This window comes from Piliocolobus tephrosceles, unplaced genomic scaffold (genome assembly GCF_002776525.5).
Source record: "Piliocolobus tephrosceles isolate RC106 unplaced genomic scaffold, ASM277652v3 unscaffolded_20, whole genome shotgun sequence".
NCBI lineage: Eukaryota > Metazoa > Chordata > Mammalia > Primates > Cercopithecidae > Piliocolobus > Piliocolobus tephrosceles.
In genome coordinates this window covers 2,138,854-2,158,789 of record NW_022302087.1, presented here as the reverse complement: position 1 = coordinate 2,158,789, position 19,936 = coordinate 2,138,854, and the positions used below count along the sequence as shown (strand labels likewise).

The window sequence follows — 19,936 nt, the reverse complement described above, 5'->3', positions numbered from 1 at the left end:
CTTTCTTTTTCTCTCTTTTCACACCATCTAGAACCTCCTGTACAATGTGGAACTGGAGGGTGAGAGTGAAACTCCCTTGCCTCGTTCCTGACCTTAGTGGGAAAACATTGATTCTTTCACTAATAAGCAAGATTTTAGCTGCAAGTGTTTTGTGAATGTCCGCTATCAATTGAGAGGGTTTTCTTCTATTCCTGCTTTTCTGAAAATTTTATCAGGAATGGCTATAGTTGCTCCTTTTTTGTATTTATATTTTGCTAGAATTCTTTAACATTTTTCTTGCAGTATTTTGTTATATAATTATATGGTTTCTTATTGATATTTTACTGGAATCTTTTTTTTTTTTTAATGTATCTGTTTAGATGCTATACTAGTTGCTTTTTTAAAACATGTCATTCTAAAAGTTGGATTTTCCAGGACCAGCTCTTTCCCAGAGCTTTCTATAGAAAGGGTAAGTGGAGGGTAAATTTCTAGGCAAGTTATTTTTCACAAGCCTAGCTTCTTTTCCTCTGATCTCTACAAAAAAATACTGCTTCTGCAAATTGTGCCTTATTTGAGTCCTTTCATGTGCATTTCACATTTTCTACTTCTCTGAATCACAGTTGGTCCAGTAGGGTTCCTGTTGCCTGCTGGCTATTGCAGATAACGGCTATAGCTTTTCCATCTCTAGATGTATCCTTCTTCAATAAGTGTATTTGTATTGATTCTTCTGATATGCTATCGCCAGGCTCCTCCTTCGATTTCTCTTCCGTTCTTCCTGTGGAGCTCCTGCGTTATCCCGATTGTTTTGAGCAGCTCTGAGAAATATGCTGATATACATCTATGCTATGGCTTGAATATGTCCCCCCAAAAGCATGTACTGGAAACTTAATCTGCAATGCAACCGTGTTGGGAGGTTGGGCCTAAAGGGAGGTGTTTAGGTTATGAGGATTCCATTCTCATGAATGGATTAATGCCAATTACTACAGGATTTGAGACTGCAAGTTCAATCTCTCTCTCTCTCCTTCACCCTCTTTCACTCTCTTGCTTTCTGCCATGGGAATACACAGCAAGAAAGCCCTGACAAGATGCTGGTACCTTGATATTGAACTTCCCAGCCTCCAGAACTGTGAGAAATAAATTTCTTTTCTTTATAAATTACCCAATCTTTGGTGTTTTGTTATAGTATCACAAAAGAAGCTAAGACAGTTTCCTAGTTTGACTAAAATTTCAGTTTGCATTTTTGTCTTCCATTTTCTGTGTTGCTCTTAGAAGACTTTCAGAAAAAGAATGGGGAAATGCTAAGTCTATATAGCCATATTTATACCAAAAGTCCCCTGTCATACTTTACCTACCTTTATCATTGTGTGTATCACAATATCTAATAGTTACATGTTGACATGTGGGTCTCTTTCAATAAATTATAAACTCCCAATTATTTGTTTTTATCTGTAGTACCTCGTACAAGATTTTGAGTATTACAGGTTCTTAACAAAATGTTGATGATTGGCAGGATAAACAGATGCTTCTAGAGCCTACTGCTCATGTCTTTCATAGCCAAAACAGTGCCACTCTACATTCAAAAGGTGGTTACTTCTCCACTACTTGTTGGAGCTTATCACAGTATTTGGATGCTTTATATTAAATTCCAGTGTATACTCTCTTCCAGTGTTTGCATCACTCTGGGATGAGTTTTGTTCCTGATAGAGCAAAATGGATTCCACAATGTACAATTCTCTTAAATTATCTGGGTTTGTAATATTTTAGGTGCTAGCTTGAAGATAATTATTTTGTGCTAGTTTTATTGTAATGGATTTTGACCTGAACTATTAATCACATCACTAAACAGAATTTTGAGTAAATAAAAATTTTGTAAGTTCTATTTTATAAGTTCTATAAATTATACTCTTTCATTTTAATATCAGAGTTGCTTCTACAAAAGAACTTGAGATATTATAGAAAAACACAGCAAAGATGTCTCAACTACATTTTGAGTAGAAAGACATTAATCATTTGTTTGTTTTTTAAGACAGAGTCTCATTCTATCACCCAGGCTGGAGTGCAGTGGTGCGATCTCAGCTCACTGCAACCTCTGCCTCCTGGGTTCAAGCAATTCTCCTGCCTCAGCCTCCCGAGTAGCTGGGATTACAGGCACCTGCCACCACTCCCAGCTAATTTGTTGGTATTTTTAGTAGAGATGGGGTTTCACCATGTTGGCCAGGTTGGTTTCGAACTCCTGACCTCAAGTGATCTGCCCTCCTTTGCCTCTCAAAGTGCTAGGATTACAGGCGTGAGCCACCACACCCAGCCCCAAATAAAACATTTTATGTTAATACAGAAGCAAGGACAGACACAGTAATGACCTCCAGTAACAGGGTGAAGGCAAAAATTCACTCATAATTGGAAGAACACAGCAGGAGACAGAGGAAGAATTCAAAGACAGCTGCACTGAACACCTTTTCTACCTTAGATCTATACCTAGAAGGTTTTACCATAGTCAATGAATGGGTTATGTTTTAACTATATATTTAGTAAAGTACACCATATCCTTAAGAATGTTGGATATATTCCTCCCGCCCATTTGAGTTCTGCTCATCTTCTTTAATTCTATCACATGCTACTTTCACTTTGTAACTCCAGGGGCAGCTCAAGTTCAGTCACCTTGAGCAACTTACATTGTCTTTTCATCTCTTAAAAGTTATCCACCTCTGAAATGTTTTTCTCTTCTTTATAATTTATAGTTCTTCTAATTCTTTCAGGATTATTATCAATGTTCCTCATACGCATAGAAACTTCTTTTCCCACAGTTCTTTCTCTGAATTTATTATAACCCTCTTGACTTCCCTTCCATTCCCAATTAGGTCTGAGAAAAAGAGTCTATCACATCAGCTATGCTCTGCCATGCCATCCTCATAATTCTCAGTCTTGGATCAACGACATCATTTTCCATCTTTGCAGAAATTCCAGGCTGCTAAAATTTGTGCAAGTTGAGTATCTCTTATCCAAAATGCCTGGAAACAGAAGTGATTCCCAGGACAGTCTGTCTGGGAATCAGATTTGGGACTTTTTGAATTTTGGAATATTTGCATATATATAATTAGTTATCTTGGGAACCCAAGTCTGAACATGAAAATCACTTATGTTTCATATACACCTTATACACAGTCTTAAGGTAATTTTATACAATATTTTAGATACTTTTGTGCATGAAACAACGTTTTGACTGTTTTGACTGCAACCTGTCACATAAACCAGATGAATTTTCCTCTTGTAGTGTTGTATCGCACTCAAAAAATTTTAAATTTTGGATTATTTTGAATTTCAAATTTTCAGATCAGTGATGCTTAAACTATATATAACCATTGAATCCACACTACAAGAAATATGCATAGTTCTCACACTCTTCTGGACAATCTTTTCACTTGTCCCTAACTAGCTTCTGTATCCATCTCCACAAAGATTGTTCCAAATCTTTACTGTACCCTCCACATATTTTTTATTTAAAAAAATAAAAACTTTTATAAACTTTCATAAAAGTTTTAGGTGTATGTGAACACCCTTAACTTCTTTTCCACAATCTCAGAGGAAAAAATGCCCCTCCTCCTGCCCTAACTTAAACCCTGCACTTTGGTCCTAGTAATCCTTCCTTCCTGTCCTTACTGGACTCTACAAGAAAAAGGTCCCGGGCTGGGTGAGGTGGCTCATGCCTGTAATCCCAGCACTTTGGGAGGCCAAGGCGGGCAGATCACTTGAGGTCAGGAGTTCGAGACCAGCCTGATAAACATGGTGAAACCCTATCTCTACTAAAAAAACACAAAAATTAGCCAGGCATGGTGGCGGGCGCCTGTAATCCCAGCTACTGGGGAAGCTTAGGCAGGAGAATCGCTTGAACCCCGGGAGGCGGAGGTTGCAGTGAGTTGAAATCGCACCACTGCACTCCAGCCCGGGTGACAGAGCAAAACTCCATCTCAACAAAAAAAAAAAAAGAAAAGAAAAGAAAGAAAAAAGAAAAAGGTCCCATCACACCTGTGTCCTATACTTCTTCAACTTTACTGGCTTTTTCCTCTTAGTCCAGAAACATTGTCTAATCTCTCCTAATCACGAATTTACCTCAACCCTACCTAATGCTCTAGCTAATGTAACCCCACGTTTCTTTGCTCCTTTAGTACAAAACTTCCTAACACAGCTTATTACCCATGGCTTCTACTTCTTTACTTTCCATTCACCATTTCCCCTCATCCCACCTGGCTTTCCCTCTGAAACTTACCTTGCAGAGGTTGGCAATGGCCTTTCTGTTATAAGGCCCAATGGACTTAGCACAATGCTTAGATCATAACAGATACAAAGGAAATACTTGCACACTTAATTTAATAATCCAATGGAATTGAAGTGAAAAAGTCAAAGCAAAATAGTAAAACACAAGATCAGGAGAAAGTTTTCTAAAGCATTAAGACAAAAAGGATTTTTGGTTTATCTATTGAAGCACCCTCTGTGGAAAGAGTGATTTACATATAATTAGTGCACTAAATTTGCACATGTTAAGTGTACTAAATGAAGTTGTCCTAAATGAAAAATGTAAATGGTTCCCCTAAAAGTTTTCCTTCTGGTTCTAATTACAGATACAGATTTCCACTAATAGATACATTTCAAACAATAGACAAAGATTTTCAGCATCAGTTTTGGGGTTGGCCTATAGTTTTAAAAATATATTTTTAAAAAAATCACGTGTGTACTTTTGTTGAGGAATACATTCTTACATCTTTGATTGCATTTTTGTAAAATAGAAATCTGAATAACACAGTTAACCTACTTCAAAATCTGAGTTACTTAATGAGTAGCTGTTTACCAATGATAGCATCTTTTTTTATCATTATCATCATCTTTTCAGATTTCAAAGAAGAATCATTACCCTAGAAAGCTTGAGAACATCAGCATTCATTTTTAAATGACACTTATAACTTCTCCCAGCAAGACTATTACATTTCTTTATGAGTTTAGAAAGTCCCGCAAATCGCAGACTGAATCAGTGAGAACTGCATAAGATGAACTGTCTCTGGAAGTAGAAAAACTGAAGAATCCTTAAACCAGGAATAAAGAAGTGAATATTGGTGGTGCACAGAATCATCTGGGAAGCAGCAGAAATGCAGCTTCCAAAGCACCAGACCCAGAGATTCTTGTTTAGTCCGTCTGGTGTAGATCTCAGGAGTGAATATTTCTATAAAATTGTGACGTTTTCAGACAGACAGACTCACAGCCTGAAAAGTAAAGAATGCTCCTTTCTAATTTTCTATCAATTCTTCGTGGGACTATAGAGAAAATACTTTTATGTTTCTGTACAGTTAGGATTTTCTGATTAAATTTACTTCACTTGGGACTTGGACTAAAAGAACAAATCTTAGAATTTAATCTGCAACTGATTATTAGTAGAGGGGGCATGTGAAGAGATTTGCCTCCGGAGACATTTACCTCCCTGGAAGTATGTGTTTATATTTTAAGGCAGGAATAAAACCTGGGACCACAGAGACAAGACCAGAATTGTAAAGCTGGAGAAACTAGTCTCATCTTCCCCTACTCCCAGAGATCTGTTTACATTCCAAAGGGTAGGAGTTACAACTCAGGGCCCTTCCCAAAGAGCAAAAGAGTGTGGAGAGTGTGCTTGCCGCTCTCCTATAGAAATGTCCAGATACATTTTCTTGGGATTCTTTGCCTACAGTACAAATTGTAAGATATCATCTGATCTGACCCTCACCCGATCCATTGCTCTGGGGTAAAAACCAGAGCAAAGGGTAATTAGCATGATTCCTTGTATTATATATAATACTCTCCTCTGCTCCAGAAATACCATGTTTATATTCAAAATGGTATCAGTAAATATAGATATTTGAAACGTAGCCCCTTGTGATAGAAGATTGGCAACTAATATTCACGGGTTCTAAAATTTGAATGGGTCTTTGCAAACATCTAGCTTAATTCCCCACCCCCACCTTTTTTATTTGTTAAAACAGGAAGTACTTGACTGTGTCCTCTCCCTATTGCCCTCCCAAAGGAACAGAGGAATGATCACCAATAGCAAATGAACAGCCAGTTGCAGTGAAGCAACACGCCAATTCCACGCTCAGGAGAGAATGCTGTGCCTCCTCCTCATGGTTTCCTGTGCCCTAAACGTTCAGAGAAGCTTCTCTAGAAATGACCTATAGATATAGTCTTAATCTGCTTCTTTTCACCAGGCTGGAGGTACTCAGATCAAGGACTACAGACACCAGGCAGGCCTGAGGTCACTCAGCTTATGAACAACAGGGCTGGGACCTGAAGGCAGGGATCCTAACGCCAGGCCAATGCTGTCCACCACATCCTGCTGCTTGCATCTCCTTCTTCAAAGAGCTCCTAAGCATTCCTCCTTCTGTAAAGCTTTCCAAAGTCACCTTGCCTTCCAAACCTGCCCACCGTAGACAGAGCTACTGAGAAAAAGAAATTATGATTACTATTAGCTGTTAATTTCTCAACTTCTCTTACACAGAAGAGCTACTGAGCCAAACTGAAAATAGAAAAGCAGAGTCGTTCCAACAGCTTTGAACTAAGAATCCATCCTACATTTCAGATCTACCCTGTATTCCTACATTGTTTATGTCACATTGGCCAGAGGGGCAATGTAGTTTAGTAATAGAATGAGGGGTCTGGAGCCAGTCTGTGTTGGCTGAAATCATGGTTCTGCAGTTTCCTAACTCCATCTTTGGCAGATTATTTCTCTGTGACTCAGTTTCCTCATCCACAAAATAGGAATCGTAACAATCATAGTATTGTACTAAGGATTAAAAGTCAGTGCATTTACAGCACTGCTCATAAAGGCACATTCTAAGTGTTATTATCATTTCATCCCTCCATTCATCCTTCTTGTTAGGTTTTTTCATCCATGTAATACATACAGTTACAGGAATTAGTTTTAGAATTCACCCAAAGTATACATAATTATGGAAATCTTGGGGAAGAGATTGGAGAGAAGGGAATTGGAAATATGAAAGATATGTAATTCTCCTTTATTACAAAAAAACCCTGCAGTGACCACATGGTATAATATATGCAAAAACAAACAGTGGGTGAACCATGAAGTATATATAGCTTAAGCAGCAACATCCCTCCTTTACACAAGCCTCTTCCATGGCACTGTCCTAACTTCTTATTTATAATTTGGCATTTTCTGTTTTAAAAGGGACCCCAAAAATTGTAGGAACCTCAGACTCAAACAAAACAAAACAAAAACAAACTAGATCTGCTGCTGTTCAGAAGCACTATAAGTAATACTTCGTTTTATTTTCAAATGCCAGAAATTATTCCTAGTGGTCTTGGCTTGTGCCTACAAGACCTTTTTGGGGTTCCGCCAAGTGGAGGAAAAGTTATTCTAGACCCTTGTGAAGCAAAGTTCATGGACAAATGTCAGTTAGTTCTTTAGGACTCGATGCAAATCCCTGATGTGTCAGGAGACCTTACACCCTGGTTAGAACGCTAGACTTGGAGGGGGAAGACTAACGGAAGGAGTGGAGAGGTTAAATCACATGTTGGTAAAGTCCAAGGTGAAAAATAGACCCCAATTAAGATTAAGTATGAATTTTACTCTGGCCTCCAGGAATTGAGACAGAGGAAGGGAGCAGGTTCAGATCACATATATGGTCAGGGGACAAGGATGAATGAGGTTGAATCAGGAGTACGAGATACAAGGTTTAAGTTCAAAATCAACAACAGTCATGAAACACAGTTCCCCAAACCGAATTCAAAATGTAAAGTTAGGTCCTAAGTAGGAAGGAAATTGGGTCAAGCAAATTGAAAAACAGGATTCAAGCTCAGAGAGGCAGGACTCAGGTGGGCTGGTGCCCAGAGCGTACAGGCGCGGAGGCACAGACTTCCTCGAGAGGGGAGCAGTGAGCAGCCTGCTGTGGAAGGAAGCTGAAGACTTATATCTTACTCTGAGCAGTCAGGAAACAGGCCCTGAGGTGTACCCTGGACACCAGGCAGCCTCTGATAGTCCCTGATTAACATGCACACTAACTGGAGACTGGTTGTACATAGAGTTCAGATGCTTAAGGAGTTTTTGTAGGGTAGAGATCAAATAGGTGTATTCGCATTAAAACCCAAATTAGTATTCCCTGCAGTTGAAAATCATTTCAGGCGACACATCTGAACCTCTACTCCTCTCTCCATCTCTGCTGTGAGATGTGAACAGGAATGACTGACCAGCATGCAAAGGGAGGGATGTAATGTGCCAAGACTGCCTGCAACTGCCAAAGCTATTACTGTCCTTCTGGGAGGGAAAACGTGTTCCCTCTGGACTCAAACTCCTCTTGGCCTTTGACAACAGCATTTGGTCACTTCTGTGAAACCCAGGAGTAGACACAATGGATGGCATTCCTCAGTGTCAACCCCATGGTAAAATAAAGTTGCTTATGAAGCCAGGAGCTGAGAATGTCCTGAGTTCCCTGCACCACACTGTGCCACAACGCCAGGCTGTTCTGATACTCTTTAATCATTAGTGCTGTCTGAGTCTGTTCAGTAAACCACGAATGCTGTTCCATCAGGAAGTATGACGTCAGCTTCTCAAGAAAGGACGAGTAAGAACATAATTTGGAGAAGCAGTGCAAGTTAAAGAGTTGAACTCCTGTTAGACACCTACTGTGCCCAACATTGCACCAGGTGTGTGGTAGGAGGTACACAGAAGAAAGCAACACATAATATCTGCCTTCAAGGGACTTGCACACTAGTTAATCACAAGCAATTTGTTTAACGCCTCATTTGGTATGCCATGAACACAGGGCATAGGACGCAAAGTGTGAATATATTATGCATTATCCCTCTTCAAAAAGCAATTCATCACCATAGAAAAACGAGATATTTGTAGTAAGAGTAATAAAGTAAAATATTTCATCTACAATAACTAGAATAGCCTCTTGTTAGACAAGGGCCTTTCGGTGTCACAAATTTTGGATGATGACAGTTTATATAAGGAGACTAAAAAGCACTCTTGAAGAATAAATATATTTTCTATGGCATCTGTCACTATAGTTATACAGATTTGAAACCTCAGCAGCCTACACAATAATGACACATTAAAAAGATTAAGTTCTACATGGAAAAATGCATTCACATTCTTCATCACAAAGCTGTACCCAGATATGCCATTCAATTTGAAAAACACAGCTAAAAGTTCGGCAAGACTACTTTGCTCTGCATTTACGACTAAAACAACCAATGTGGGAATTGCCAGATTACACTATTTCACTTCTGTGTGTATGTGTGTCCACATGAGCACTGAAAAAGAACAGAATTCTATTGTTGGAGTTCCTTCTCACCAGGCATGAAGTCTTATAAAGGCTATATATTTGATGGGATGACTATGAACATGACAAATGAAATCCAAATGCAGTCTCTGTATTCTAATCCAAGTATGACAGTTTATTGTGACCAGGTATAAGAACATTTTGGTCTTCAGTAATATATGCAGAAGGTGGTAAGTCTAACCTATGTAGAGTCAACCAATCCAATCAAATATAAAATATTCATCTTTTAGGAATTCTGCATAAATCAAATTATTCTTTCCATCCTTCATTGTTTGCTAAATACTTATTATATGAAAGCTGCAGGCCTAGGTACCATTGGAAATACAAAGATGAACAAAAATAGTCCTTTAGTTCAAAAAGCATATAGTCTGATACAGGAGACAGATCAGATACATAAGTAACTATAACATTAGACAAAAAGTGACTACAATACCAGGTAGAAAGTAAAACACGCTCTAAGAAAGACCACATGGGACAAAGGGAACTGGAAGGAAGGGGATACTTTTCCAAGTAGGTAAGTGAAAGAAGACTTCATATAGGGATTGGCAATGGTTTTGGATCTTGAAGGACTGGAGAAAGACCAGAGGCTGCTCCAGACAAGAATACAGAAACAAAGGCCTGCAGAGCAGCATGGAAGTGAATACTCGTAAGGAACATGGAGAAGCTCAGTAGAAGCACCATACAGAGTGGAAGAAACGAATGCTATTATATTAATAGAAAGGCAACTAGTGTCAGATTATAGACAGCCTGCACTGTATGCCAAGAAATGTATAGTAAATAGAAAAGATTAATTCAGAAAGACCTAGGGGACACATAAGCAATTCATCACACATTGCACAAATATATTGATTATGCAAATACGCTACTCATTAACATTACTTAGGTATAAAGCGGTAAATACAGGGGAGCTTAATTCAGGGATAAAGGTATGATCTGTCTTTTAATGATTAAGGGTATTAAGTGGATTTTAGATGGTACCATAAAACTCTGAATAAAGTATAACTAAAACTAGATTCTGTGTGCATGATAATGACACAATCATCCTTGTGATACAATAGAAGGTAGAAGAGAAATTGTAAGTTAAAACTGAGAAAAAGGTAAATTTGAGAACAGGGAGGTCCTGAAATACAGATAAATTTATTTTATAACATTATGGTTTTAAAATTATTGCCTAGATTTACTGAAAAATAACAATTATCCAGCTAATATGCCAATAACAACTGAGCAATCCAGTGAAATGGAAATAAAAGCTTCATCACTTGGCCAGCAGGTGGCACTTGTCGCTCGGTATAGAAAACAGCAGGTAATGTGGAATGAAGCTGAAAGTAGTTAGAAACAGATTACTCATTCATCTATTCAGAAGGATTAAGATGGGGATGGGTTGTATTCAGAAGTACAATTTATAACGAGGATCTTGGCTTGTTGACATAGCTTATCAATTACATGGAGGACAACCCCTTTACTCTATAAAATGCACCGCAGGACGACAGATACTGAATTTGAGCTCTCCTATTAGGTTTAATGAACTTAGGTATTTCCCTTAACAAATATAATTTGCAATATATAAGTTTGTTGCTACTGTGAAAGTTCTTATGTCCTTTTTGTCTGTATTTTTCCTATGAGACTGTGAGAAAAATGGTGCTGGAATTAGGCAAAAAGGAAATAAATTCCAACCTCACCATTTAAAGCTATTTGACTTAATTAAAATTATTTAACTTTTTTGGATTTCACTTTCCGCTTTGTTAAAATAGATATCACTAGCTGGAGTGTTGTAGGAATTAAATAAGATACCATGTGGAAATGATACCTTTAGATCTAGCTACGTCATTTTCTCCTACGGGACAACATCTAATGATTACGGTAACTCTCTTACCATCTAATCATTAGATACCCATAGAACCTAAAATACAGAAAGATCTTTGATTTATCTAGTCAACCCTTCATTTTCCAGATCAAGATGCCAGCTACCATTAAAGCTGAAATGCAAGAGAGTTAAGAGATAGGGTGTGCAGGTTTAGGTCATTTTTATATTCACTACCCAGGTCTGGTCAATGGGTAAGTGGTCATTGGGAGTGGGAGGGAGGAAGAGAAGGGCAAATAACAATTACATGGTATATATCGTATGATTTTGTGATACTGAATGGGCGAATGGATACCAACAATAGACATACAGTAAATCACAGTAATGAATTAGCCAGTTCTTGATTTTCCAGTGATGTCTAGCCTACACCTGAAAATGAATGGGGCCAATGATGCCCTGTTTTTCTAGCTTTCCTATCCTTTCTTATATCACATTCCAAACTTTCTTCTAAAGGGTTTTAGAAGGAGGACAGGAAATTTACATTGAACACCGCATGGTTTTTAGTCTTATTTTTGGCATCAGATAAATATCACCAAAACATAGTTTTGTAACATGTTCATGGATTATTTTTGTGAAAGGAGGAATCAAGGTCATCTTCCAGAGGTCTTCTGTTCAGTAATTACCATGTTATAACTATACGGGAGTTGCATCATTATCACAAGACACGCCATTTTTAAAAGAAATACCACACAAAAAACTGAGTTTAATTTTTAAAATATGTAAGCTTAGCATGTAATCTAAGTGACTGGTTCCGTGAAAGAACAAATCAGTGCTCATCTCCAAGTGTTCCTTTAGGTTGTTTTTCTCACCTGAAATGCCCTATCCTTTTCCCTCTATTTATCCTAAATACACTTCAAGATACAAGTGTCACTTCCACTATATAACTTTCTTTGATATATTTTTTCTTTTTTTTTTGATATATTTTTGATATATTTCTCTTTTTTTTTGACACAGAGTCTCGCTCTTTCTCCCAGGCTGGAGTGCAGTGGCGTGGGCTCACTGCAACTTCTGCCTCCCAGATACTCCCACCTCAGCCTCTGAAGTAGCTGGGATTACAAGGCATGAGCCACCACACCCAGCTAATTTTTTTGTATTTTTTGTAGAGATGATATTTCACCATGTTGGCCAGGCTGGTCTCAAATTCCTGACCTAAAGTGATCTGCCCATCTCAGCCTCCCAAAATGCTGGGATTACAGGTGTGAGCCACCGTGCCCAACCCCCCACATAACTTTCTTTGATTGAAGCTGCTCTCACAGTAAACTTCTATTGCAGTGTCAATTACAATAAGAAAACACATTTGAATTAATACTACTTTATAGTGGTTGCTCATTTTTAAATAGCTGTTAGACTTGGTCCACAAAAAGACTGTATAATATCTGAGGGCATGTTTTACTTACTGATTCAACTACCTATTGAGTACCCAGTATATGCCAGGCACTGTTTTGGTTAATATAGATTCACAGTTAAGTAAAACCAAGACTATTCCTGCTCTCATGGAACTCACATTCTGGTATTACAGATACTCTGTATTCCCCGTAATTCCCAGCCTGGGACAGACCTGAGGGCAAGTATGTGCTCAATGATCACCTCAAAATTAACTGGTTGCCTTTGGTTGAGTGAACCTCAACCCAAAGCTTTCCTTGGTTACCACAAAAGCAGGGTCAGTTATAAGCCCCAAGTACTAGAAAGTATGTAAAAGGATTCAAAGGATTCTGTAAAATTTTCCTTTTGCAAAAGGGAAAAGGAGGATGGAGACGGTTATGTCCTTTGAAGTACTGGCAGTGAATTTCTATATAAGTACTGCTAAATTCCTGTGTTTACATTTGAAACAAACTGAATCTATAACCTTGGCTTAAATCTTATGAAAAAAAATCAACGACCAAGAAAAAAAGAACACAAAACTGTTGGCCCAAATCTGCTATTCCATCAGCTGCCATCGAATTCTCTACCTCAGTGATGAATACAACATCCAATCTTAAACAAACAACAGGCTAATTAAGTCTTGGTGATTGGCATTATTAGTATACAGAGGTTGGCTATGACCGCTGTAGAAAAGAAAAACAATGTCCAGAGATGGCAATAAACATGCAATCAATTCTTAATGTGCTGAATGCCTTCAGAAAGTGTGGTAAATAAGAAACAAAATTAAAATATTTCATAACAAAAAGATCCGAATGTACCTAATTATTTATTAAAAGTCTGTGAAACCTTTATTTCTGACTTTCGTTATCAAACCCATGACTAGAGGTCTTAAAAACTGTAGAAAGTTGAGCCACTTTTTGGAGGTGGAGAGTGCTTAGGAGAATGTGTTTCCAAAGTGACTCTCAGTATCTTTCCTAGAGAGACCCTAAGACTCCAGGGTGAAAAAGGTGGCTCTGGTTTCTTTGGTTGTAATCTCAGGTGGTATCTGACCTGCACTGCAGCACCCTAACAAGCTAAGTGAGATAAAAGAGTAATCTATGAGCCCAAGAAAACACTTACTATAAGCTGCTATGGCTGGGGAGCTTAAATCCCACTTCATCACTGAATTTTCTATTTTAATAAGCATTTTATTTCCTGACATCTACAGAAGTGTCCACACATTTGGACATATGCTACAACAAGTGCTGTTTGAGGAAGCCGACAGGCTACACAATTAAAAAATAATGAATCCATGTGCTAAATCTATAGAGATTTAATTATTAGTCAAGAAAATAAAATAATTTTTCTACATGCCACATTTTCTTACACTCGAAATTGTCATGGTTACCTATGTGGATTGATAGTAATGTTTAATTTATTGAATGTTCTTAACAATTAAATATGACTTTGACTTTTTAAATTAATAGGTTAATGTTTTTTAAAAGAACTCTACCTTAAAACCCTCCCTCAGGGAAGAATGAAATAAAAACAGCCTGACCTTTGGAGTTACACAAACTTGTGTTGCGCCTTGACCACATGACCTTGGACATGCTGGCTGATTCTATAAGGCTCTATGAGCAGCTGTGGAGTAGAAATAAATGTCCCTATTTCTCATATGCATTGTTGTGTAGATTGGCTTAGATATCACATATACAGTTTTTTGTTTTTGTTTTTGTTTTTTTTTTTTACAAAACTCACCCTTTAGAACATGTCTTAGATCTAAAATTAAAAGACATCAAAAAGGACAGAAAAAAGAGTATACACATTTTATTGTGTAAACCACTTTAGTCAATTTGCACCTATGAAACCAACAGTTCAAGAGTCACGGGCGAATTGGCAGGAATTAATTACAACTCACCTGTGGCTGCTGTTCTGCCAGTCTATTTTGATACTTTAGGACAGACTCTCTAAGTTGTTTCTCTTTCTCATTTTTTGATGGTGATATTGTGCTCATGGTGCCCAGCGGGATGGAAGGTAGACGTTCTATGTGATGACAGCTTCAGAATCAACAAGTACAAGATCAACATCAGGAGAAATATAAAACTACTTACTGTCTGTAAAAGATGATTTACTTCTACAAGCAGTTACTCTTTATGCCATATATCCAAAATTCAAATACAAAGGAAAAGCATTGTATTGGTGGCTTTCGATAACAAATAACCTTAAATCTGCAATTTGCATGGAAAACAGCCTAATAAAAAATGCGGACAATAGCATATATTTACGAGGATGGGAAAGCGTCAATTATATTGCTAATGCTTCACTTATTCTACACTATCATAAAATGAGGACTTTTGCAAAAATTATTTGAGATCACTGAGCTTATCTCATCATTGTCATTCCCCCCCCCCAAAATGGTAGCGAAATATATATGTCTTTTTAAAATATAGCAAATAATTATGCCTCTGAAACATATGGATGACCCAGGATGACTGTGAAGACCAGTGACTACATGATGTGATGTCGGATTCAGCAACAGCCTCGGGAGGTAATGAGATGCATTACTGGTCCTGACAGCAGCATTCTGCCCAAGTGCTTGCTGCCATGAGTATCTGCTTTCCAGGCTTACAGATATGCTGTTCTAATAACTTGTGGGTTAGTAAATACATAATAATGTAGAATAATGTAGAATGATTTGTAAATGAACAATACATAGGCTATGGATCAGCACATCCCTTGTTTTAATTACAAAAAAAAAACGAATAACCCTCAAAGCTTATGGTTTGGAAGGGTTAAGGCCATTTTTCCTTTCTTACTTCTGCATTTGTGGCTATGTACTGGGGAACTCAGTCAGCCAAACTGCCGACAAAGTAAGATATTATTTTGTTCACTTTGGTATCAAGGCTTAATACAGACAAGAAGTTCAGCTCCCACTGGGCATAGCTTTGATTCAGGGCATGGCGGGGAACATGCAATAGAGTCGTAAGACGCTGAGGTCAGTTCTGCAAGCCTGCTCTGGGTCAATGAGTTTTCTATTGTTGATTGGGGGTGGGGAGGGGAGGAGTTCCACTGAACTACCAAAAAAAGGAGGAAGGGACAAAATCACAGAAAATGCATGGGTCTTAGGCTAGGCAAGGGAGGAGGACGCTGAGGATCAAGAGAAGACTTTCTCCCATCTGAAACAGTGAGGGAAAAGGGAGGCAGATACAACCCACCATTTCTCCGTTTTTCAGGGTTGCAGCATATATTTTTCTCGCCCCATACCAGCAGAGAAGAGTTAGGAACTACAATCAAATTCAGGTACTACTGAGAAAAAACACTTAATTCCACCCACACATGGTGTTTGTTATTATCGTTATTTTCAAAGAAAGGTGCTAAACAAACCCTAGGGACAACTTCTATATATACAGCAACCCACAGTGTTGATTTGAAGACAACTGTGGGGTGGCATCTATATAGGCTTCTACTTCATTTCAGAAAAGAACCTGTGACAGCATTAAGTTTTTATTCAGAAGGAAGAAACCTCAAGCGTTTTATTAGAATGCAATTCATTCAATTGTCTTCATTTAAAGATGTTTGGACATGAATTACACTTTAATATGCAATACAATCCATAGATATTTTTTCACATCCTTTTCAAAATTCAGACATTTTTGGTTCAGCCAAGTAATAGGCATCATTTTTACTCTGTTGGTAATCCCTATTTTCAATGCAGGTAAGTGCATAGTATGAATGTAATGGAAGCATACTGATCGCTATTTCTCACATACTGTGTCAAAAACGTACAGCCTCCCTCTGTGCTTGAAGTGTAAAACAAAACCAATGGTTTGAAAAAAGAATGGCTCCACCTTACCCTGTCCAGGTTACTGAATACTACCATTTGTAAGACGTATTTTGTCCACTAAAAAGTATCTGAATGAAACTAGGCTTCCTGAAATGGAAAAGGATGCCTTCCAACAGACAATGTGGTAAGGCAGGAAGGGTACAGGTTTTGCATCAGAAACTTAGCTTCCAATTTCAGCTGTAGTGAAGAATTCTGGGCAAGTTACTATTCCTTTCTTAGCCTCTCTATTTTCTTCTCTGAGAAATGGGGAAAGTTCATAGGCCTTTTATAAAAATGGAATGAGATAGCATATATAATTGCAAAGTAAGAGAAAGTTATTACCATGTTTCCAGCCCAAGTTCTAGTTACACATTGTTCATTCAAATGCTGTTTGTTGGCAATGGCCTTGCTGACAATTGGCAATTAACTACTGACAAGAAACCGTATTTTCTGTAAATACAGACAATGACACTTTTCATCCCATTACTCTGTCCCTCTACTCATAGACTACTCCCTAATAAATAACTATACTTATCATCACTTTATTACACTTATTTTAAGTGATTCTATCCAAATCCAGCGGCACATATGTCAGGGGTCCTGCCTAGCAATAATGTATTTTGAAGCATATTCTCAAGGTATGCATGGCCCATCCTACCATTTTGAGTCAAAGGACTGAGCAAGGTCATCAGATTAATTTCTTCCCCCTCCCTGGGAATCATCATATCTACATCACTGTTAATGAACTCCCATGAAGGAAGTGCCAAATCTCAATTAACTGCCCTTTTAATCAATTTTTCTTTACATCTCCCTTCAATCTCTTGCTGCCACTTTAAGTATATTTTTGTCACAATATTTTCCGTGAAAATAAAACACAGATGGTTAATATCATGTCATTATATTTAAAGAATCAAGGACTTAAGAAAATTATAAATATAGGAAAACTTTTTGCATGATAGGCTTTTAATGTCCATCAGTTTTCTGTCAACATGGCTAAACTTATCTAGCCACTCATCACAAGTGGCACTGCTCTTATGTGAAAAAGAGACAGAATTAAATGAATAAGATCTTGTATTTGATAGCACAAGGTGACTACAATCAACAATAGCTTATTATACATTTTATGTCAACTAAAAGTACTATTTGAAATGTTCTAACACAAAGAAATGATAAATGCTTGAGGTGATGAATACCTCCATTTACCCTGATGTGATTATTACATACTATATGCCTTATCAAAATATCTCATATCCTCATAAATCTATATACCTATCATGTACTCATACAAATTAAAAATTAAATTTTTAAAGAGAGACAGAATTAATACAGCTTTGAAACTAATTTTACAATGCTCTGAGATGGTACTGTTACTTTTCAGAAGGGGGTGAGTCTGTGCCAATGCAGGGACAACAGTAAGTTGAAGGTAAGGGAAACTGCAGAGGACAGCTTCCCAGTTCTGTGGGTCTGACAGTGCCCAAGACTGGTCTAAGAAGTCCTAGGGATAGGGTTACATCTGTGGGGAGTAGCCTAAATTCGGGGATCAAGGGCCTCTAGTGACCAGGGACTTTCAGCAGATTGTCATAACAATCGGACTTAGCTGGATCCAGAGAAGATGCATAAAGATCCTATCATTATACCACATTCCAGTGTATGGAAAGCTGAGTTAAAGGGGGGTTATATAATTTCTGAGATTTCACAGCTCATAGAACCAGGAGTCAAACCCAGGCAGTCTGTCTTCAGAGTCTGAACTCTAAATACAATCCTAGACTATATGAAAGTTCTTAGTTCATGGTAAGTTCACATGATTAACTATTCTTAATACTGAAACTGAGCAAACACTTTGTTCCTATTTGGGAGATATTTAAGTCCCAAGTTGGGGATGAACACAGGTTAGGAAACAGAAGATCTTAGCCAGTGGCTTCATACATAGATTTCTTAGCCTGGATTTGGGTTTTAATTCTCTGTTTTCCAAAATAAAGAAGAATAGATCAGTGTTTTATAATCACGGTCCCTGGAGCTCTAGGCTTTCTGCAGAGTAGGGAACGGAAATAAAAAAGCGGACACCTTTGGTTCCCAGCCTCCAACCCAATCAGGATAGTTTTGCATTTATCTACTTTATTTTTGGGTTCTGTGACTAATTGTTATTTGGGAAAAACAAGGTTGCATTGCAAAACAAGAAAGGGATACAAAAAAACCTGGACCATGATTTGAAATCTAAGAGCTTTGCCACCTCTGACATTTTCCTTCAGTCTCTAAGTATAAATAACCTGGGGACTCTAGGTGAAAGGAGTTTTAGCAGCAGTTTCCAAATGTTTTCTTTTTCTTTTATCTTTTTGCTCTTCTTTTTCAGAGCCAGATAAAAAATAACCAAACAGGAGTTATTACCCTAATGTCTATATTAAAAATATTGACTCACATATCCAGCTTAAAGGACTTAGAATAGACTGCATGGAAAAGCAATGCTTGACTTAGGGGTGCCTTTGTTAAAGGGGAATACTAACTATTTTCCCTATAGGGGAAAATACTAGTCTAAAAGGGCTTGTAATAACGTTGACACCCTTCAATATTTAATCAGTCTTTTTCCTGTTTTAGTTTGAACTTCTTCCTCCAAGAGTGTAAAGCAATAAAATCAATATATGATTTAAGCAGAAAAAGCATATGGTCTAACAGTTTAATGCCCTTGGAGACACTCTCTGAGTAACATTCCTGTATAATAAGGACATATGTTGTACGAAAATGAACTGGAAGGAAGAACTCTTAAGTACCAGGTTGTAGTCTCCCATGGGTGGAAGTGCAGAGCTGCACACCCCGACGTCTTCAGATAGTTACAACGAGATCTCTTTTATTTGATGGAAAAGCACACCAATGAAATAATCTTTGCACAGGTAGCAGGGCGTTAGAGTTTGAAGAGATACCAGATACTAAGCTAAAATCTATATTATAGGTTAACATTTTCAAGGTTCATATATATGAACTTTAGAAATTAAAAATGAATAAAGAATTTTAGAAAATAATCAAAAACTACCTGTTTTCCAAGCGGTTGGGATTATTAGCACAAATCCAAATGTCAAAAAATTCTTTTTCCTGATAATCAGTAGAGGAAGGCAAGACTCTCCATTTAAGACAAAGATCTGACAATCAAAACAAAATGACACAGAAAAGAGACCAGAAATGAATCTATCATAATAAGATGTCAGTTTGCATATACCAGAAGTATGAGGTATCTCTCAATCCAAAGACAAGCGAATCCTTCATCATATACCATTATCCTTGATGGCACATCTATTCTAGGGTTCTATGAGCTACTTCAGGACCCCACCAACAAGTTATTATTATTATTGTCTCAGTTCCCTCCAGTTAGTTTCTGCTACTTTCAGCCAAAAGAACCTTAAATAATACATCCACTTCACCTCTTCTAAAATCAAATTAAGAATTTCAGTGACTTGACTCTCCCGTTTTCTCTGACCTACTACCCATCTGCTGACAACACCACTTTCTGTCTCCAACTACATGATTAACATAAGAAGGAAAACCATGGTCTCAATGAGTATAAAATTAAATTGAAGGAAGGAAGGAAGGAAGGAAGGAAGGAAGGAAGGAAGGAAGGAA

At 37.7% G+C, this 19,936-nt stretch overlaps 1 protein-coding gene and 1 pseudogene across 2 annotated transcripts in view; both read right to left on the bottom strand.

Moving 5' to 3' along the window:
• MORC1 (MORC family CW-type zinc finger 1) overlaps positions 1 to 19,936 on the bottom strand; it is a 175,596-nt gene that overhangs the window by 61,351 nt on the left and 94,309 nt on the right. For both annotated transcript variants that reach the window (XM_023210742.2, XM_023210752.1), the window contains exons 16-17: positions 19,353 to 19,458; positions 14,423 to 14,561 (exon numbers count right to left, since the gene is read on the bottom strand). In XM_023210742.2, the coding sequence (XP_023066510.1) occupies positions 14,423 to 14,561; positions 19,353 to 19,458 (245 nt within the window). The remainder of the gene's footprint in view (positions 1 to 14,422; positions 14,562 to 19,352; positions 19,459 to 19,936) is intronic.
• LOC113225273 lies at positions 5,987 to 6,183 on the bottom strand (annotated as a pseudogene).